Source organism: Macrotis lagotis, chromosome 4 (genome assembly GCF_037893015.1).
Source record: "Macrotis lagotis isolate mMagLag1 chromosome 4, bilby.v1.9.chrom.fasta, whole genome shotgun sequence".
In the NCBI taxonomy this organism is placed as follows: Eukaryota; Metazoa; Chordata; class Mammalia; order Peramelemorphia; family Peramelidae; genus Macrotis; species Macrotis lagotis.
Window position 1 is genome coordinate 33,672,280 of NC_133661.1, and position 22,657 is coordinate 33,694,936.

At 48.0% G+C, this 22,657-nt stretch overlaps 1 protein-coding gene across 8 annotated transcripts in view; it reads left to right on the top strand.

Annotated features, from left to right (window-relative positions):
* PEAK1 (pseudopodium enriched atypical kinase 1) overlaps window positions 1–19,200 on the top strand; it is a 256,307-nt gene extending 237,107 nt beyond the window's left edge. For 7 of the 8 annotated variants that reach the window (XM_074232467.1, XM_074232470.1, XM_074232474.1 and 4 more), the window contains exon 9: window positions 7,968–19,200. In XM_074232467.1, coding sequence (XP_074088568.1) covers window positions 7,968–9,122 — 1,155 coding nt within the window. In that variant the 3' untranslated portion in view covers window positions 9,123–19,200. The remainder of the gene's footprint in view (window positions 1–7,967) is intronic. The other variant, XM_074232475.1, reaches the window with a different exon arrangement.
* The last annotated feature ends 3,457 nt before the right edge of the window (window positions 19,201–22,657 follow it).

A 22,657-nucleotide genomic window follows, 5' to 3' on the forward strand; every position in this document is an offset into this window, starting at 1 on the left:
ATCAAAGCCTCCAAGGAACAGAAGGATTCTTCTCCTTTGAAATCATGCAAAGGCCCCACATATAACTATAAAAAGATAAAGTGGGTTCTGATCTTGATTCTTGGCAGGTTCTTAAACTACTTTGTGCCTTGGTGTTCCCCAACAGAGATGAAAATTCCCCCTACATTCAAAATATCCTGACATTTTGATGTAGGGATGCAAGAGTTTCTTTTAAGTCCCGATATATATTGTAGAGAAAATCCTAAAGATCCAAACTACACACAAAATGAAAAGATAAAGTCCTATAGTTACATTGCTAAGTTCTCTTTAAGGCTGAGCAATGTTACTTCTTAAAAATGGACATTTTTACAGGAAATGAAGAAACCTCATAGCACATCTTCACCGCATAGAATGCAGGTTCCCTTTTATAGACCACATATTTAATCCATTCTTCATATAGTCACAATAAAACTGAGTGTCTCTCTCCAAGCTCGTGGCATCAGGAATGTTAGCGATGGAAGGCTCTGTTGAAGTCTCTGCGGCCAAGCTCCCCTGGCTCCCGACCTCTTTTTTTTTTTTTAGCAAGGAAGTGGTATGTGTGACTGGCCAAGGTTATCCCACTAGTTCAGTGGCAAAGCTAAGATTTAAATCCTATATTCTGTTTCCTAGTCTCATTCTTGTCCTTCAGTGCCATGATTTTCTATCTCAATTTCCATTCCTCATCCAAATGATCCATAATATGCTCTATTATCCCAATTTTTCCATTTTTATTATATAAAAATATATGCTCTGGGCTGTCCCTTTGTAAATTTAAGTCTGTAAGCTTAATACTACAGAAGCTCCTCAGTTCTGGGCCCACAATTTCTCTAAATCATAGGATCATCAGATTGGGAACCAAAAGGGCCTGTTGAAGCAAATGTTTTACATAATCACACATGCATAATATTGTCTCAGGGGAGGTGAAAGAAGCAAGAGAGGGATAGAATTTGGAACTCAAAACTTTGCATAAAAATGCTTTAAAATTAGTAACAAACAAGCAAAAGGAAGCTGAGCCGCAAAGAGGAGAGGCGACTTGCCCAAACTCACCCCACTCAGGACAGTAGGAGGCAAGGGCAATGGTGCATTCCTTGTGAGCAGGGTCCTGGGCTAGGCTCTGGGGAGGTGCCCTCAGGGCCAGAAGATGACTCCAGATCCTTGGATGTGGGGCCATCCTCACTTTGGGGTTTTCCTCAGACACCTTCTCTCATTTACAGCTACACTTTTGTGTAATTTGACAAAATTGCCCGGCAGAGCAGGATTTTGGTCTTCTGTGGTTCTCGTTTTCATCACCCAACAATTCATTCCCCACAATCTGTCTCTCCCTGAAGGTTCACTCTCGTCCTATCCAAAGCACAGACTGAGGGAGGAATGAGATGGAAGTCAGCTGAAGTCACCTTGGCTGGGGGGGTGGGGTCTGTCCCAGGGAAAATACAAGTTAATGCAAAGCCTTTCTGCAGTCTCACAGCACCTCACAGTTCTCCCAGGTAGAAAAGAAGACAAAAAGCCGTATGGGGGCTGTGGAAGTGTCCAGGGCCACATTGGCCAAGAGCAGAAGCTCTGGTGGCATGGCTCAAGCATAGTCAGGAGAGAAGAGAAAGTGCCTCACTCACCCTCAAATCCCTGTCAGTGGCATTCCCTTGCTCTTCCATCCTCTCCACCTCCCTTGAAGTTTTTTTTTTTTAAGATTTTTGCAAGGCAAACGATTTAAGTGGCTTGCCCAAGGCCACAGCTAGGTAATTACCAAGTGTCTGAGACCGGATTTGAACCCAGGTACTCCTGACTCCAAGGCCAGTGCTTTATCCACTGCCACCTAGCCGCCCCTCCCTTGAGGTTCTTGAAGTCAAATCTCATGTTCCATGACTCTGAGGCCACTCTACATGTACCCTGCAGCCATGCATCCCCACCAACCCGGCTTGCCTGATGACGACCTCCCCTCTGGGTCCTGCCCATGGGGCAGCTGTGAAGGCAGCACTCACAGTGTGGGAGAAACCAGGCTGCAGTTGGAGTCAAGGGCCCCAGGTTCACCCCTGAGCTATGCTCCTGGATAGTCATACCCTCTGCCCTGGGCAAGAAAGTGCAGGGCCCGGGCATAGCTTCTTGCCTCCTCTGCCTTGGGGCAGCTCAGAGGACTTCCCAGAGTAGGGGTCTGTTCTCTTGACGGTCAGCACCAAGAACACAGGGCCCCACCAGCCGCACTGTGCCATTCATTAGCGGGACCATTGGCTCCAGCCACTGGAGACATTCTGAACCCGGTGGATGCGTTCACTCCCTTGGGCAGGGCCCTTCCCAGGGAGGGACTCATTGACAGTGAGGCTGACGCCTTGCACAGTAAGAGCCAGCTCAGGGAGGCTCTGGAGGGAAGTGGGGGAGAGAAGAGTTGAAGGTGGCCAGAGCCATGTGCTGACCCCATTGCATCCGCCTGTGAAACCTGGGCAGTTCACCAGCGCTAGGCCAGGGAGCATCATTTGTGGGCCACATGTCTGATTACACATTTAATAATTCACCCCTAGAAAGCTCCTAGATTCATTGAATTACAAGTCCCCCTTGCTGTTGCCTTGGCAGCCCCCTAGCAGTCCGGCCCACCAGTCAAGGTCCCCACCCCAATTTAAATTGTCTCAGGAAGGTTCAGAAGCTCAGCTGGCAGAAGATGCCAGATGCCAAGGTCCTTTCAGGCTGAACTGCTGGCATTCTCTGGGGCACTGGCCACATTGTTCAAATGCCCAACATGCATTTGCCTAAAAGAAGTGTTTACAGAGAACTCCCCCAGGGCAAGCAACAGACACTCTGAAGATCTCTTTGAAAACTTTGGAGGATCTGACCCTGACCAGCCAGTGCGTGCCCTCCTCAGAGAGGGGGTGTGCTGTGTGAACTGGGTGGAGAAGCAGTTGAAGGAACCACAAGATGTGCAAATTAGTGTCATCTGTACTCCAAGTTTTCACATGGCCTTCTGAGCCCTTCATGGTCTGGCAGCCATGGTCAGACCCCCAGGACCTTGACCCCAGCACAGAGGTATCATTTCGATCCTCTTCAAGTGGAGGACCGGGACTCAAGTGTAGACACACACGCTGTGTGGGCTTGGGTTCTTCTCATAAACAAGAAGGTGGGCTCAGCCGGTGCCAGGAGCACCCAGAGATGAGGCCTGTGCCAGATGAGCAGCATCATTACCTTTCCAGAGACCACAGGCTGCAGAAAGACATCATGAGAGACTTCCTCCTATGCTGGAGTTGCTTCTGGCTTTAGGTACAGCCCCACAGATGCCTTCCTGGTAATACATTTTACATTTTGCTAAATTGCATCTACAGAGATGGTAGGAAAATGCGGTGGGACCCTGCTCCCATCGGTTTCTCCTCTCCATTTCCTGTCCAGAGCATTGCAATACAGAGCTCTCCCCTTTGGCATGTGAGAACCAGGCTTTTTTCCCCAATCTTGAAGCAGCAGTGTCATGAATAAGGCCAGGTCTGAAAAGCCCAAGTGGCCAGGGTTCTCCGCACTAGCTTTCTTTTTACTCCAGGATCCTTATTCACCTGCTTGAGCACCCAGGTTCTCCTAACATCCCTCTCTCCCTCCAGAGGGCATGGGGTGATGTTTGTGGGTCGGCCATCCAGCCAACCACACGGGGGGGGGGGGGGGAGTTCTCAGAAACCCTGAACATGGCCTCTGCCCAGAGAGGGCATCCCAGTTCATCTTCTGGACCCCACCAATCTGGCAGGCCCATGGACACCACACTCTGGTGATTGTGGGTGATGCAACTAAAGGTTCCCTTCCCCTTTAAGACATGTTCAACATAGAATCTCCTCAAATTCCGAGCAGTTTTTTTTTTTTTTACTATTTCCCAGACTTAAAAAATGATACTGGAAATAAAGAGAAGTGAGCATTCATTCATTCGCATATCACACAGTCTTTTAGTCTAATACGGGAGACGTTGAAGTTCCTGGTTTGTTCCTGCTTCACGATGATGAACCGAGCACAGTTCCTGATTGTCAAGGGACCCTTCAAGATGACCCTGTCTGAGCTCCACCCTCTGCTGAAAAGGGGACTTGGATGCATTTCAAAGAGATGAAAGATGAAAAGGGTCCAGGGAGCATTCTGGAGGTTCAAGAAGTGAATCCATTCCCTGGATAGAGCAAAATGCCAGATCAGGAGGAAGAAGACAGAGAAGATAGTGTCCATTTGTCCTAGCCCTGGTATTTGACTTTCTCAAATAACTCTTTGGGGCTAGAAATTTATCATCAGTAGGCAGGTCATTTAGGTTTTTAAAAACTAAAACAGTCAAGTTATTAATATTTGAAAAAGATCTACTCTGTGGTGCATAGAACATTATTTCTTAGAATTTAATACTCCTATCTAAATTAACATCATAGTGGGCTCCATAATAGAGATTTATGAGATACCCATCATATGAGAAATCTGATTATGGAAATCTCCATAGGTCTGTGTGCTTAATTGTGACTATTTTGATGGGTCTAAACCAATTAGAGGCCCTGGTATTTTTCCCGTTTCTTGACCCAGAATTCTCCTTTTTCCCTTTTACCATTAAAAACAGTGACCCGTTAGTTTTCTTCTAAATGTTGCAACATAGAGAGATTAGAAAAGTGTGGCCTGCTCCATATAGCTGCCTGCGTGGAGACTGTTCCCTCTCATCCATATGGCCAAATGACTGACCAATTGGTCATTCTTTCTTTGTAAATCATTTTGAGTGTTCAGCTGGAGTTGATCTGAGAAGTTAGGCCTAAGATCAGGTGGAGCATTCATCTTTTTATTATCTACTCAGGCCCAGAGGAGTAAAGCAAAAGGAGTCAGAATGAGAATGGCTTCTCCTGTTCACAAAGGTGAACAGAGCTGCAGATCCTGTAGCTCAAACCCTCAACTGGCAGATTCTCGTTCCCCTGGCATTCCGACGGCCACACGTGGACCCCTGCCAGCACCTTGACCAACCTCAGAATGGGGCATTCATGAGAAGGTGGACATCGTATCAATGACTACCCTCTTCTGCCTCCAGCCAGACCCATGTGACAGCAGAACCTAATGGAGCATAACTTCCTAGGAATATCCTTCAAGAATCATACAGGAAGAAAATTACTAGAATTTTCAAGACAAAGAGAGTTCTCTTCCTAATTTTCTTTGTTAGAAAAATATATGAATAGGGGCGTCTAGGTGGCACAGTGGATAGAGCACCAGTCCTGGAGTCAGGAGTACCTGAGTTCAAATCCGGCCTCAGACACTTAATAATTACCTAGCTGTGTGGCCTTGGGCAAGCCGCTGAACCCCATTGTCTTGCAAAAAAAAACAAAAAAAAACTAAAAATAATATATGAATGCTCTCACCATCACCAAACCTGAATAAGATAGGACCTCTGAGGCCATCAGTGTTCATTCCTACCTTTCACCAGTGTAGCCAACATCAGATAGAAATGGGGGCCACCAAACCACACACAGGGATCCCTGTAAGCCAGATAGAGACTTAGAAAACCATATAGTAGCATCACCCATGTTTTATTTTAATTCAGTTAAATTTTTCCCCAAATCTAGATCTTCAGCTCCAGGGTCTGCATGTGTGTGTGTGTGTGTGTGTGTGTGTGTGTGTGTGTGTGTGTTTTGCAAGGCAATGGGGTTAATTGACTTGCCCAAACTAGGTGATTATTAAGTGTCTGAGGCCGGATTTGAACCCAGGTACTCCTGACTCCAAAGCCGGTGCTTTATCTACTGTACCACCTAGCCACCCCTATTATACATACATAGATGTGTGTGTGTGTGTGTGTGTGTGTGTTTTGAAAATTATGAAGCACTATCTAAATTTGAGTTAGGATCACTTGGTCTCTAGGTGGTTTTTGAGGTTGCACTTAGACGTGTCAAGGTGACTATTTCTAAAGTCATACATTGTTCTAATTACACATCTATAATCCAGGGAAGCAGGGGAGTGGGAGCCCATTTGTCAGACAAAAGGAACCCCCAGGGAAACCACACAGTGGGGGCCAGCTTGGCTCCCTATTCCGACCCTCCCCTCCACGGTTGCTGCTGCTGAATAAACTTGACTTAGGACAAGTCACTCCCCCTTCCTGCGACTGTTTCCTGATCTGTGATGGGAGGGGTCTGGACTGAATGATCCCTTCCTCTCCTCCTCCAGTGAGACTTCAGGCTAGTCCTTTCCCCTCTTAGCCTTATTTTCCCCATCTGTCAAAAGACCAGAGCTGTCAGAAGCTCAGCCAGGAGTGGTTGAGGCTCCTGGCAGGGCAGAGGAGGGGGGGGGGGGAGATGCAGTGACCAAAGGAACAAATGAGATATGACCTTTACCTTGGTCAGCTGTGGCCACCCTTTCCATGAAGGCTAACTCTGTTTGGGGAGGGGGTGATTCTTAAAGAGACCAACACCCTCCATGGAAATCATGGCCGAGCACCTTCCCCACCCCACCCCACCCCGGGCAGGAGACAGCATGACCAGCGTGCAGAGCCCAGAGCTGCTGACTCCCCACCGGCCGGCTGCCTCTTTGCAGTCGGCCTGAAGGAACTGCTGTTTTATGGTGTCTTTGTTTCCAGATTCCTCTGGCCCTATCATTGGTACCAAGGCTCTTGGCAGCAATAAATATGTATAAATACCATAAATGAGAGAGATGCTTCTCTCCCTGGAGACTCCCTTGCCTTCAGTCAACTCTTAGAAAATATCCATTTGAATGGAAATGAGAGGGGGAGACTCCTCAGAACTGGGGGGTCTGTTCCCATCCTCCTAAGAGAAAGATGCATTTTTTTCTTCTTAAACAAAATTGACTAGGAAATGCACCGGGTAAATTTGCTGCTTTTCTGTATATGGCTGTGATAAAGAGGCAAGGTAAACACTGCTGGGTGGGTTGCTGGGAAGACTTTGATCTTGATGAAATGGGGAGGCCCCCCCTTCAGGCTGCAGAGGAGAGACTGGGAGGAAGGGGCTCCCCTGGTTAGTGCAGTCATCAGTGGGGACTTCTGGACTAGAGGACCTCACCTCTCTCCATGCTGGTAACAAAAGACCAATAAAGTCAGCCTACACACTGACCAGATTAATTTGGGGGTGGGGTGGGAAGCAGGCCTGTCAGTCATGGGGGTTCCCCTTCTTGAGCTCAGACAGGGTGACAGACGCTTTCCTCATAACTCCTGCTCTGGGGTAGGTGATGCAGGAATGAGCAGAGACAGTGCTCTATCCAAGGGCAGTGGATCAGAAGCCTGGGCGCCTTTCCTCTACAACATGAAGTCAGGTTGTTTGGGGTTCCAGAGAGCACACGGGACATCTGAGATAGAAAATAGGAAGGGACCCTAGACCATCTAGTCTCCCTCCTTCTACAAATGAGGACAATGAGCCCCAGGGACTCGCCAGAGGCTGCCCAGGCAGGATTGGAACCCAGGGCTCTCCCTGTGCCCTAGGCTCCCATATGTCCCCCTAGGGCAGAGAAAGTCTTGAATTCCTTCAGCAGAATGTCCTCTGGTCTCTAGGCAAGGGTGACCTGCCTCTGGACCTCGATGCAGAGCCTCCATTCTGATACAAAGCCCTGATGGCCCAGTTGCCCTCACATGCTAATGACCATCAGGAAGGATTTTCTATGGGCCAGAAGATTGTGCTGTACAGGAGGCCCAGGGGAACTGTGGCAGGGGCTAGACATAGGAAGGGGGGAAAGCCACCCTGTGGGCAGACCCTCTCTGAAAGCCTCAAAAGGACAGGAAGAAGAGGCACAAAGGAAGGAGTTGCAACCTCTCTCAGTGGAGGGAGGGTCCACATATGGAAGCCCCTCACGATCCGTTGGAGCTCTAGCTGATGATGTCTTTATACCCCAGTGAGGGTGGGCTCCAAGAGACCCATTGGAAGTGGTCTCCAGCCAAGAAGAGCTGACCAAACAGTTCACAAGCTAATTTACATTTGTATGTTTATGACAGTACGATATTGAAACTGCAGAGACATAGGTAATCCTGTCTTCCTTTTTTTTTCTAGATTTGCAAAAGCAAAGCTAAAGAATCCCAACAGTATTATCACAGTCTGGCCGTCCGGCAGAGCCTGGCCATTCATTTTAATATCCAGCAGGACTGTGGCCACTTCCTAGCAGAAGTCCCCGTCCGTCTTCTTCCCTGGGAAGACCCCAGTGCGCCTGAGAAGGAAGATGATGACCTGGAAGAAGAGGAGGAAGAGGAGGCTGAGCAGCAGCAGAAGGACCCTGCCCTGAGTGCGGCAGAGGCATCCCCAAAGGGCAGTTCTGCCAGCCAGAGTGGCCCCAGCAAGCAGCGCAGCCATGTGGTGGTCATCACCCGTGAGGTCCCCTACCTCACCGTGGCCGATTTTGTCCGGGAATCTTCAGCCCAGCATGGGAAAAACCCAGATACCTATGAGCGACAGGTGTGCTTGCTGCTCCTCCAGCTGTGTTCTGGCCTGGAGCACCTCAAACCCTATCACGTCACTCACTGCGACCTGCGGCTGGAGAACCTTCTCCTCATTCACTGCAAAGCCGGTGGGAGTGTCCAGAAGAGTGAGCCCGGCCCAACTGCCGCCTGTCCCACCAGACTCATTGTCAGCAATTTCTCCCAGGCCAAGCAGAAGAGCCACTTGGTAGACCCCGAGGTCTTTCGGGACCAGTCCCGCCTGGCCCCCGAAATCATCACTGCCACACAGTACAAGAAGTGTGATGAGTTCCAGACCGGCATCTTGATCTATGAAATGCTGCACCTCCCCAACCCCTTCGATGAGAACCCAGAGCTGAAGGAAAAGGAGTACACCCGCGCCGACCTCCCCCGCATCCCATGCCGTTCCCCCTACTCCTGGGGACTGCAGCAGCTCGCCAGCTGCCTCCTCAACCCAAACCCTTCTGAGAGGATCCTCATCTCCGATGCCAAAGGCATCCTGCAGTGTCTTCTCTGGGGACCCCGCGAGGACCTGTTCCAGACCCTCCACAGCCTGGCCAGCCCTGGCCAGAGAAGCGCCGTGCTCCAGAACTGGCTGGACATCAAGAGGACCCTGCTCATGATCAAGTTTGCTGAGAAGTCTCTGGACAGAGAGTGCGGGGTCAGTCTGGAGGACTGGCTTTGTGCCCAGTACCTGGCCTTGGCGTCCACAGACTCACTAGGCTGCATCGTGAGCATCCTCCAGCACCGCTAAGGAGCCGGGACTTGGCTCCCCCTCCTCCCTGTGACCATCCATGGCACCACCCAGCACAGGAAAGGAAAGGAAGACTGACCACGGGCTCCCATCCCCTGGCAGATGAGGTCCCCCTGGCAAGGTCACCTATAGCCTCCATAGAGAGGGGAACAGAGTCGCCTGAAGATGTCTGTCTGCCAGGATGTGTGGCCGTCTTCCACTTGAATGTCTCCAGCCTCATGGTTCTAGAAATATAGATGAATGGAAGAAAAGCCATCCCTGGAGGAACAATTTCCTTGGGTATGAATGCAGTGAGCTCCGTTTTGATCCCCCTAGTTCTGGATAGTCCCTGACTGACTTTTCAGCATGTAATATTTTAAATAGCAATATACAAAGTTGCTGGATTCCCATTATCAACCAGTAAGCTCTCAGAATAGGTGATTTTTCTTTTTTTTGTTGAAATATCTATTTGCTATGGTAGACCCTCACCTCATGACAGCCTTAGTGAGGGCCATGTGGTCAGTGGCAGATGGTGGGTGGGTCCCAGCCAGGTAAGCCCCCCTCCCACCCCTGGGCTGGAGAGAGCCAAGACTGCGGCCCTGTTCTTCCTTGAGCATTGAGGATGGGCAGAGCCCTCCCCCCATCACCACCCCCATCTAAGTGGGCCAATGGTCATTGACCCCTTGGTAGGAGAGTAGATTTTTCTGCTTTTCAGGAAGCAGTCCTCCAGGCTGGGGGGAGAGAGTCCCAGGGACAGTGTTTGATCGATGTCCAACTGTCCAGTTTGGCAGTCCCACAACGGGCTCCCTCCCAGTTTCCCTCTGGCAGTCGTTGGCTCTCCTCCTCCTCCTCTCAGCAGCCCCAGACCACTCTCCCCAGCCCAGCGGCCTGCAGCTGAGCTCAAAGATGTCTTCAGAGGTTAAGGAGCCGTGGCCTTGAAGTGCCAGTCGGGTCGAAGAGGGAGAGAGTCCCCGGTGGAGGCCTTGGACCTTCTCCCCCCAGCATCAAGACCCCCTTCTCAGACACATGGCCCCCCACTCAGTATTACTAGGTTCCAAATCATGTCTGAAATCACTCAGAAGGTCCAGTGCTGGGGGCACCTTGGCTTTGCTCCCGGGGTGTCCCGGGCTGAGGGCCTTCTTTCTGAGCCTTGTGCTTCTCTTCAATGGATAAATGTGCAATTCTTGTATGTATTTTTTAAGCTGTATATTACAGTGTTTACGTTGCAACTTCACCTGAAGCACGCCCTCCAGACCCCCTGCCCTTCCTCTCCTGGCACATAAATGAGCTTCAGAGCGGAGTGCTTTTTACACGTCTGGATGTTTGTATGTTGCTTTCGTTCAAAACTGTGAGTAATCCGTTTACTTCAGCCTTGAAAACAAAATTGCCACTTTGACCATGCGTGCGTGCTGGGACCAGAGAGGCCCCAGGCCCCGAACACCCGGGAAGGCCCCGGGGGCCCAGGTGGACCGGGCAGTGTTACAGAGCACATTAGTGGCCTTGGAAATATTTTAAACTTTAGTGATTTTTAAAAGCCTTTCCTCTGATTCACTGGTGTCTATGAGTGATCAGGAAAGGAGAAGGAGAATGTATCTTTTTGCAGTGTCACCTTTGTTTTTTTGTTGGGGTTGTGCTTCCTTCCAATGTGTGCCAGTCATCTCCTTTAGAAAGCCCTGGTGGGGACAGGGGGTCTCCATCAGGTTGGTGTCTGCTGGCTGCCCCCGAGGTCAGAGGTAGAAAGAAGTTGGGATCCCTCAGCCCTGATACCCCTGGGCTCCCCAAAGGCTCCTTCAGTCCCCCACTTGCCCCACAAAGCCGTGGCTTGTTTCTTGACAGGTCCCAGGCCCCAGACCATGCCAGCATCTCTAGCCCCTTTGACCAGGGGCTCCATTGTGGAGACACACATTTGGGCGACTTGCACATGGCACATTTTTGTAGAGTTTGATGGTTGGTGCACCCAGTCCCTGACCCTCTTTGACCCTCACTTAGCTTTCTCATTTCCTTTCTGCTTGTGCATCTAATGACTTGGATTCTGGTCATTCATTCTAACGCTGTTGTGGAATCAACCCCCAAACCTTGGCTACCAGGGTTAGATCCTCGGGGTCCCGGCAGCTCCCCAAAAGCCTTGACCCACGTGTGCTGAGACTGGGGATCCCAGTGTGGTGAGACCCTCCCTCTGCCTGCCTCCTCTCCTCGTAGCACCTCTTCTCTTGTTTCATGGGATGATCGCTGTTTGATTAGTTGGCCTTTGCCCTTTGTTGGTTGTGTTTTGATTTGGCTTGTTTGGGGTGGGGGAGGATGCAGTCAGGGCACTCGACTTCCCAGGGACCAAGGGCAGGAATGGAATTCCTCCAGACAGTGCCTTGGGACAGGCAGAAAGGGATAACTTCTGATCTTCCAAGAATGTAATTCCAAAATAAAGTATTCCGTCACCTTCACAATTGTGGCAGACATTTTAAATGTGTTTGAGTTGCAGAGAGCCCCCAGAATGCCGTCTTCACCAGGACAGGGGCCGCTCTCGATCCAGACAGAGGCAGGGGGTCAAGTGACGAGCCCCCAAAGCCTTTCACTTTTCTGAAGGGATGACCACAGTTTGCAGTCGACAGTATTGATTGGAAATAGAGATTTCTATTGTTGTTTTTCCATTGGAAGACGTTAACTCTCCATGACAGACACTTCCATCTATATCAAGAGAACTGAAAAATCAAGCAGCCTTTTGGACCCCACTGAAAAGGAGCACCTTGCCTTCCTAAAGTTCGAAGGAGGAGGCCAAACCTCTGGCCTGCCGGGTCAGCCAGAGCTGGGGTCAGGCTTGGTGCCGCCGGACCAGGGTCGGGGCATCCCCCGAGCCAGTGCCTTGTTAGCAGAAAAGTCTACTCCTGAAAGAGAATTCCTGAAAAGTCTACCAAAATCCTGAGAAGCCTTAAGCATGTGGGGGGAGTGGGGGGGAGCACAGCCTTTCAAATAGGTGCTAACTTGGTCCCCAGAAGCCAAGAGTATGTGGCAGAAAAGGGAGAAATGGGAATCTGGATACCAGCCTGGAGATGAGGTCAAGCATGGGGAAGGAGCCCCACCCAGTCCTGAGCTTAATTAGAATTCAAAGCCGAGTTGTCTGGCCTTGCATCTTGGGTTCTGGCTTCAGAAGATGAAGTCCCTGAGATGATCCCCAGTGGGGGTGGGGGAGCATCAAACATATCATTGAGAGGGTAAGAATATAAAATTCAATTCCAAAGGAATGAGCTGAATCCAAGTTTGTTTCCACATTCCAAATGAATCAGCAACCTTGGTATGGTAGGCCCAGAGGACTGTGCCGGGGATGCTTGAAGAGATCTCCCTTGGAACTAAGTCAGCAAGAATCCATCGCCAAGTCCCCAACTGAAGAGCTTCCAAATGGTCTTTGGGTCAAACAGAGTGAAGGGCAGCAATGGGCTTCTCAGACCTGAGCTAGAAGCCGTCTGAGGCTGGGAAATGCTAAAGCCAACAGACTTAGACCTTCCTTCTTAACTAGGCCGCCTTCTCAGAGCTGACATTGCATTGAGGCTGCCTCTAGATGAGTTAGCTGGTGGTAGAGGGAAGCAGATGGTCCACAAAATGTAGCCCCAACCCCCAGAAACGTGATGGGTTGGACATCGGAACAGCCTGGGGGGAGAAGCAGCATCCCTTCCCCCTTTCTTCTTCACTCCCCTTGCTAATGGATAGTTGCTACCTGTACCTTCACAGAGGAAGAAACTGAGGCTTGCAGAGCTGAATGATTTTCCCAGGGTCCCACATCTGTCAAAGCCAGGGGAGCAAGGATGGGCTCTCTAAGCATCTAATTTGATGCATAGCAGAATTCAAACCCAGAGCCTCCTGAAGGGCCCAGTGCTGCTACCCCTGTCCCAGGAGTCTGACTCCATTTCCTAACTGGGTTGTTCATTTTACCTCATTTCAGTTAATACTCTTCAAGTCCCCAAGATCTGCAGCCTCGAATTCAAGTCGCTGCTCTTGTCTGTGCACTGACGTCCAGCCAGCTGTCCTCAGCAGCCCCCCCCCCCCCCCAGAGCGCAAACGGACTGGGAGAAAGGGGTCAGTATTGCAGAGGCCTTAGAGAGGGAAGGTACCAAAGACAGAAGCCCCTTTCACCCAGATGCTTAAGGCAAAGCTTCTGCCTAAGCTGATGCCAGAGGAGGAGAATTGATAGACATTCCACCTCCACCTTTAGAAATGATTTATTTATTTTTAAATAGCAAAGTTGTGTTAGGAAAGAAAGAGAAGAAAAGCCACCACCCTCCCCACCCTCCCCCCCACCAAAAACAACCAACTAACCACATAGGGCTGAATGTAAGGTTCCAAGGGAGCTGCCCTCCCCTCTCCCCTGCCTCCTTCTCCCTTCTCCTGACCATGGGGCAAAGTCTGTGAAGAAACAGCCCATCTCTTTGACACTGTATTTGAAGGATTTTTTTGTTTCTTTTTAATGATGGTTTCAGTAGGTGGTGTTTTAAAGAATTCTTGGGTGATTTCTTTAATGGATTGTGAATGTTTTTATAAATCTTCCTGCAGAGGTGTTTACCACTCATCATTACCAACATGTAATAGTTCCTAAGTGCCCAGAAGGAAAAAAAGGGGCTCGCCAGCTGTCTCGCCCTCTTGCCCAGGCCTGTTCAAAATTAAACTCAATTTGCTGCCACAGCATTGAGGAACCGTTCGTCCTCCATCTGAGCTGCCTGTGATGCCCTCAGCCTGCCCTGTCTGGGCACCGCACCACTGAGAACAGCTTCATGCTGGGGCCAGCCTCTTCACAGCCACCCCACCCTCTGTATTTTTTTTAATCCATGGTGGTTTCAGGGATTCAGAGGATGTTGGAAATTTTTTTTTACATAGAAGAAATATATAGACTATATAAATATATATTACTATTACTATGAACTTTTATTGTATTAAAGAAAATCCACTTTGCCCTGTGTGTGTGTGTGTGTGTGTGTGTGTGTGAGAGAGAGAGAGAGAGAGAGAGAAGGTTGGTGTGTGTTTGTGTGTGTGTGTGTGTACGTGTACCCACACACAGCTTCCTGCTTGAATGTGGCCCTACCCAAAGGTTTCAGGGTAGACTCTTTGAAAGGACAACTCCCAGAGCTTTTTCGGATGTGATTAGGCACTTCTGGTCTTGCCACTTCCGGAAGGTTCAATGTCTGGGAGTTTTGGGTTAGGATTCCCTAGCATTGCCACACAGAGCATCAGGGCTCTGAGATCGCCTTGCCTCTCTGGGTTTTGTCCTCGGGATTTCCTTTCCAATGACTCTTCCAAGCCTGCCCCCTCGCTCTGCAGAAGCTTTCAGTTTGGAAAGTTGGTCTCCGATCGCTTTATCCGAAGCTTCATCTCTCTGAACACCCATGTTATAGATGTATAAATATCTAAACTAAATCTCCCTCTGGCATTGGAGGGGCACTTCTATGCTCTGGTTTGCTGTGGTACTTTGCTGTGGACGCTGTGGCATTCATGTTACTGTGTAAATAAACTTGTTTTATTACACTGAAACCAGGTGTGGAGTAGTTTTTCTTGCCAAGATTTCCTTCCCTTTCACGCTTGCAGGGTGGGGAGGGTGTGCTTGGTCAGCAGAAAGGAGTGTTCCCCAAGGGTTCCTCAAGCTGGCTGGAGGATCTTCATTGCTTTCCAGGAGGCAGAGAGAGAGATGGGTTCTTTTGGACCCCTCGGGGAAACCTGGCCTTACCTTCCTCAGAACAAAAAAGAATTCTGAAAGACGCTCAGTCTGTGCCGCTGAAGGACAGCTAGCCTTTCTTCAGTCCGGTTCCTTCTCAAGGAGCTGTCTGCCCTGAGGTCACTAAATACCAGAACTAGGAGAGGTCACAGACTATGACAACTGGACAGGATTCGAATCCAGTCCTTTTTGCAGATGAGGAAATAGAGGGCAAGTATCCTGCCCAAAGTCTCTCGGTAGTAAGTAGAAGATCTAGAATTCTATAGTGCGAAAATCAGTCCATTAACTGAATCGTTACCAAGCCCATTTATTAAGCACCACCATGAGGCACTGGGGATATTACCCAAAATGTCCCCCAAATTCCCTGCTCTCAAGGAGGGAAGAGAAGTTTTTGCCTTGCAATGAAAGCCCAACCTCTCCTGACCTGTTTTCTCTCCTACCCAAAGAGGGGTGTTGGATGGGATGAACATAGCTAGGACCAGTCACGGAGACCTGGACGGGAAGCCAGAGGCGGCCCAGTCCCAGGAGGGCAGCCCAGCCACCCAAGGTCACCCGCCAAGGGTCGGGAGCCGAGTCCCCAGCTCCTCACCCATGCCCGGTCCTTTCTAGCCCCTGCTTTTCCAAGGGTGAAAGACATTCATCTCCATTCTAAGCCTTGCATTTCCCCTTCATCCCCTCCTTAGCCCTTAAGTCCTAGCACTAAAAGGAGAAATGACAGTGAATTAATAGTGGGCTTTGTGCGTGAGAGAATTCTTTCCCTCTCTCCCTGGTGAAGTTTTGGTGCGGGCTGAGAGTGCCCTCTGGTGGCCAACCTGCCTACGTTCAGGACCGGACCAGCCAGCATGGGATCAATGTGTTGGGGTGAGAGGGCTGGGGGACTCCTGAATTCGATGCAGGGTCTGGATTAAGGCAGATCTGTGTGACCTTGAGCTTGTCCCTTCCCCTCTGAGCTTCGGCTCTCGAATCAAAAGGTCGAATTCCCTGATTTCTTGGTTCTTGCTGCAGTGCTGTGACCTAGGTAGGTCCTGTTGATTTCTAGAGAACAGGGAAGGACTATAGATGCCAACCGTCCAGCCCTTGTATTACAGATGAGTAAACCGAGGCACAGCCCCAACAAGGGCTCCCCAAAGTAGTGACAGGGCCAGTGGTCAGAAGCTGATCTGTCTGAGGACCAAGGGAGATAATGTGTCCGGCACCAAGTAAGCATTCTATAAATGTTAGCGATTATCACATCCAGGGTTCATCCCACTGTGCCACACTAGCAGTGGTGACCGAGATAACAGAGCTGGGCTCAGGAGAAAAGATTCAACAGCAGATGACAGTATCTACAGATATAAATCTATTTGTGCAGAATATTTAGAACCACATTACAACAAGACTGCAGCAAGATCTGCCATTTTAGATCTGTTCTTCATTGACAGTCGCCCCATCCTTATCAGGCTCTGTTTTTCCCTATATAAAGAATGCTGGTCTTTCCTTTTAATTTTTTTTAATTACATGCAAACATTTATCCCTTTGCAAAATTTTTTGAGTTTTCCACACCTAAAGAATTAATGTTGGTCCCTAATCTTGTATGACTTCAGCATACCTGTGCTTCCAACAGTTTTGTGAGAGATCATCACCTTGTTGCTCTCATTGGCCATAATCTGTCAAGGCTTTTCTTTTAAATATTTCAAGCCCTTTGCATGGTGATTAACAGATAGTAGGCACTTAAATGTTTGTTGGTCGGATTGGAGCTCTTTAGAATGAAGCAAGCCAACACATAAATCAATGCTCTCTAAGACTCCCAACTGGGGGCTGTGATAGTCACAGTATGAATTGGAAGGGTGGATGCCTTTGTTTTTATCACTATAACCGTGGATCGGAAAACAAAGCATCCCAGGGTGGTTGAAGCCATGAGAGCCCTGGTGATGTTTGCTAGTGGGCTATTGGCCCACTATTAGCTATTGGCAAGTGCAAGCTGGCTGTTCAGGGAAGATAAGCCAGCCACTAAAGAGAGAAGTAGGCAATTTGAGGGTTGGGACCCAGCAGAAACTCAGCCTAGCTAGAACTGAGTCAACAATCCCAGCAGTTTATTGGTCCAAATGGCTGACTTGGGGACGACGCAGAAATGCTGGCCAGTTGATTGGCTGTGAACCGTCAGGGTTTCAGTCAAGGGAAGGGTCAGTTGATTTCCGGAACAAAGGGACATCAGGGTTCCTGAATTATGTCGGTCTTAACATCTCAATAACAATAATAGCATTTATCGTGCGCTGACAAGGTCTTTTAGAAAAGGTATTTTATCCTTACAACCCCGGGGAGTAAGTGCTATTAATACTTTGCCCGTTTCACCGTTAAGGAAACTGAGGCAGAGTTTAAATGATTTGCCCAGGGTCACACAACTAGGAAGTGTCTGAGGTGGGTTCTGACCGGTATCACTGGGTCACCTAATTGTCTCTTGCAAAATATGAATAGTTGTGAATGAGCACAGGCCTTAGAATCAGAGTGGCTCTCTACATATATGTGAACATAGATAATATTCCAAGAAGAGTACATTCGTGTATTTTCCATTATAATGTGTGTTATAGATATCATATATTAGACCACTTGTCATGTGTAAATATGCCATGTGTTGTATGGCATGTGCCATACATCGTATTCTATTAATCGTATGTGTGTATATAATTAATCAGTTCCAGCTTCTCATTTGACCAAGGCATAATCCAAGAGAGAAGCAACTTGCCCAAGGTCTTACCCCAGCAAGTGGCAGAGCCAGGATTGACACCTATGGCTCCTGACCCCAAATCCAAGGCCCCACTGCCTGTGGGGAAGAGTGGCCAATTGTTAATGAAACAGCACACAATCTATAGCTAGATGGTGCATAGTGGATAACGTGATGAGCTTGGAATGAGGAAGACTCATCTTCCTCGGGCACCGACTATTTATGTGACCCTGGACAAGTCACTTCACCCTCTCTGCCTCACTTTCCTCATCTTTAAAATGAGCTGGAAAAGGAAATGGTAAACCCCTCTAGGATCTCTGCCAAAAAAAACCAAATAGGGTTTCAAAGAGACTGACACAATTGGAACAAACAACAGCAGAGCTTTACAACATTCTTTCCTCATAAAGACCCTACTATTTATGAAAGTATTATTGTCCCCATTTTTTAGGTGAGGAAACTGAGGCTAAAGGAAGGTAGGTGACTTGTCCATAGGTAGCAGAGGCTCCATTTGAACCCAAATGTGACTCCAGGACCATTGTATTTTCCACAACAAGCCTGCCAGTTACTAAGCAGCCTGCCTCACAGCCAGGGGCACCAGAAGGCTCCATCCATGAATAAGAGGAGGCTCCACCTCAAGGCTGCCCAGGTGAGAGTCAACAAGCCAAAACCAGCTCCAGGGTCCTTTCAGCAGACAGGCAGCTGAGGTAACTCAAGTGCCCCTTTATCCTTCGACTGTCCAGGACCTCCTGGGAGCCGCAGAATCTGGTCCTATTCAGTGGAGGACGAGGGATGGAGGATTTCATTAAGCTGTTCATTACCCGCCTGCCCGGGAGAGAGTCATTTTCCTCTTTGGCCGTCTGCTGCCCCCACCATGATTGGTCGTTGACATTTGATTCGGGCTGGAGGCCAGCCGCTCTCCCGCTCCCAGGAAGTCTGACACTGCTTCAGTGGAGTCACTGCTTTTAACCTCGGCCACCTAGAGTCTATTAATTTCATACCTGAAATTAGTGGGCAGGCGGTCGCTCTTGGAGAGCCGGGAGAAGCTCATCTGAATCTACTTTAGAAGGTTCACAGTCCCGTCTGCCTTCCCTCAGAGGCCAAGCAAATTACACCTCCTTTCAAATAAGCCTTCCCTACACGCTAGATGGGTAGCTCTCCACGGGAGAGACCGCCTTGCTGCCCAACGAGCTGGGACTCTCGGCTGACAGATCAGAACTGTCATTAAGAGCTGCTCCGAGCAATTGCTGCTAATGCTGAAAATAGAGGATTCCATATGAGGACAAAAGACTGGGGCTGCCAAGCTCGGATTCTCAGAAATGGGCAAACCCTAGAGAAGATCTGGGCTGCCTGCCCTACCTCCCTTCCTTCCCCAGCACACTTCTCAGAGTGCCACCTTTGAATTGGGGTTCTAGGTTCAAGGTTCTAGATTGTAGATCTGGCTCTATCCATTGATAGCTGCCTGGCTGCCTATTTACAGGCAGCTTTGGGTGTGACCTTCATTTTCAAAGAGGTGATGCCATGGCAAGCACATGAACTGGATTGGTGGGGCTGTGCTAAGTCAACAACCTCACTTTCTCCTCCAGAGCCATCTGGGTCCGGTGGCCAGATAGGAATCAGGAGATGGCCCGGGATGCAAGGCCATCAGGATTAAGTGACTTGCCCAAGGTCACACAGCTAGAGTCAAGTGTCTGAGGCCGGATTCAAACCTAGCTGCCCTGGGTGTGATCCATAATACTGAGATGTATGTCAAAGGGCTTTAAAGTTAGCTGTGTGGCCTTGGGCAAGCCACTTTAACCCCATTGCCTTGCAAAAACTAAAAAAAAAAAAAAAAGGCTTTAAAGTCATTCCAGCTCACTGTTCACGTGCCATAGGATCTTGGGCTTAGCCATTGCCTGTCACATGACTGATTAATTGGGCAAGGTCACATTCTCCTCTCTATTCCTAACTTTCCTATGTACCTCACGCAAGACAGAAATAACAATCCTTGCTTTACAACTACCTACCCCTCAGAGGTATTGTAATAATATAATAATGTCGTGTCAGTAAAATACCATATAAATATAAACTATTTCTATTTGTCATCCATTCAACAGACACATACTGAGTGCCTGCTTCATGCAATGAATTGATGGGTAGGAAAGAATAAAGTATTTGACTTAATCTCATTCTGCCTTTACCACAAACCATAATATAAAAAAAAAAATTTGCAAATTAGATTGTAAACTCCTTGAGGGCAGGGACTGCCTTTTGCTTCTTTTTATATCCTCAGCATGGTCCCTGACACTTGGTAGGTGTTTAATAAATGTTTAGTGCTTGATAAATATGATTATTCCTATTTTGTGGGTGAAGGAAATGAGGTTCAGAGATAAAGTGACATCCAAAGTGTCAAATCTAGTTTTAAGTAGATCCAAGAGTCAAATCCAAAGGCAAGTCTTCTGACTTTAAACCCAAGGCTCATTCCCCTATATTGTGCTGCACTCCTTCCCCTCCCCATCCCATAAAATAATTCTAGCTTCTATTGGGATAGACCTTGGCCTCCAAAGCACTTCTCTCAGAAGCTTTTGAGGTAAAAGATATTTACTCTCCCCATTTCACAGACAGAGATAAAATGACTTACCAAGAATTCACAGATTTTACTTGGCAAGGTTCTGACTCAAATCAAAGCCTTCTGCTCCCAAAAGCCTTTGCTTTTTCTCCGATGGTGATGGTTGAGTTATTGGGTAAAGTTGCCCAAGGAAGAGAGAAGGAAGGAAAAAAACACTGATGACAGAATTCCATATTCTTCCCATTTAAAAACCCTAGTGACCTTTCACAGGCTTTCCCAATTCGGGGGGAATATTTCTAAAACACAAGCTCTAATTTACCCCTCATCAGTTAACCACCCCTTCCCAAATTGTTTCCTTTCCAGCCTTCTCTGTTTCTGGAATTTGTGTTATCAGTCTTCTAGTCCCTCAGACATGAACCTTCCGTGATCTGCCAGTCGATCAATGACTATCTAGAGCGTCTACTATGTGCTAGATGCTGAAAATTCAAAGACAAAAATGAAATGATGCCTGTCCTCAAGAAGCTTAGATTCTATAGGGGGACACAATAGGACTGCAAACAAAATATCTACCAGGTAACCTCAATGGAGGGGAGTCGGTCTCAGCAGCTGGAATTGATTCCTCTCTTTGATTCCTCTCTCTTTACCATTCACCAATATCCAAGTGGTCCACAAATCTTGTCAATCCTTCCTTGAAAGTCTCCTTTTCTTGCCTTCCTTTCGGTTCTTCCCTAGAAAGTTGGTGTAGCACAATGGCAACAGTACAGACCTGTGGTCAGTACAGACATGGTTCAAATTTTCTCTCCGATATTTTCTAAGTTTGTGATTTTGGTCAAGTCACTTTTTCTCATCTTTAAAATGAGAATTAACAAAAATAATACTTGGTTACTATGAATGGCAAATGAAGTCACATTCTCATCACTTCCCACCTGGACAATTGCTGCAGCATCCTGGCGGGTCTCCCTGCCTCCTGTCTCTCCTTTCTGCAGTCCATCTTCCTGAAGCACAGGTGTGACCAGTCACCTCCTCTCCCCTCCATTTAATAAATGCCAGTGGCTGCCTGTTACCTTCAGCATCATAAAAACATAAAACCTTCAAGTTCCACTTGAATGTTCTTTATTATTCTTCCTGCCCTCACCCCCCTCCCCTTCATCACCTCTCCCTTAGCTTACTGTAACAGCTTTCTTGAGCCCTCCTTCCCCTCCTCACGTCTAATTTCTCACCCCTCTAATCGCAAGGCAACTGGAAGGGACTAGAGAGGTCATGTCATCCAACTCTCATTTCTTTGGAGATAGTTAATGGAAACTCAACAATTTAAAGGAATGACCCAAGGTCGCAAAGATAACGGACCCTGAATAATGAGTCCTCATGTCCATATTCTTTCCATTGTACCACCTAAGCTATTCTGCATACTTACCAGGCTAATTTCCACTCCTCTGCCCAAAAAGAAACCATTTCCCCGGCTCCCCATTTCTCACAGAATTAAATCCAAACTCTCTACAAACCCATTTTCCACCATCAGAGGTACAACAAGGAATTGGTACAGTGGACAAATGCAGTTTGCATTTGCAAAGCAGTTCACAAGAAAGGCTCAAAGCAGGGCTCCGGGCTAATGTTGTTAATTAGTAGTAGTAATAATAATTTACAAATGCACATGCATTAATATTAGAAAATCCTGCATTGCATGGCTCATAGCTATTTGTTTTCTCATAAATCAAGGTGTATGGCCCACAGTCTCTGGGGATACTGTAACACACAGGGCTATAATCTTCAAACCTAGCCTAGGGCAACAGCTCTAAAACCCACGGCCCTCTGCGCTCCACCTCGACTGCCTCCCTCACTGTCTTCCCAATAGGCTTCAAGCTTTCCCACTGCCACCCCTTTGTACAATAGCAGCAACATTCACATAACACTTTTTAAAGTATGTTACATGAGGTATGTTACATGATCATTTGATCCTTAAAACAACCCTAGGAGAGAGGCTTTGTCATTACTGTTCTCATTTTACAAATTAGGGAACAAAGGTTCAGGGGGTTAAATGACTCCATGAAGGTCATATAGCTCAGTAAATTTCTGAGGCGAAATATGAATGGAAAAGGAATATCTCTGAAGTTTTCCTAACTAGTATTCTCTATTATGCCACCTAACTTCTGACTTATAGTGCACAGAGTGCTGGCTGGTCAGGAGAACCTGAGATCAAATTGGGTTTATTAGCTGTGTGACCCTGAACAAGTCACTTCCCAAAAGTAATAATCAAATTCTTGGTTAATTTAATTGAACCAAATCTTAGAATTAGGACCTTAGAGGCTGTCTAGTCCTGACAAGAAATAAAATAACCATCTACAACAATGAAATGCCATATTGGTATATAATAGAATGCAATCATATATAACAATCCTTTATAATAAATACCATCCAACCTTCTCTGGGAGACCATCAGTGCTCAGGAGCCTTCTTCCTCCTGTTTCACGCAGCTGTAAAATAGAGGCAGTAAAAGCAGCCTCCTCTCAAAGTTATTGAAAGAATTGGGGGCAGTTAGGTGGTGCAGTGGATAGAGCACTGGCCCTGGAGTCAGGAGGACATGAGTTCAAATCCAGGCTCAGACACATAATATTTGCCTC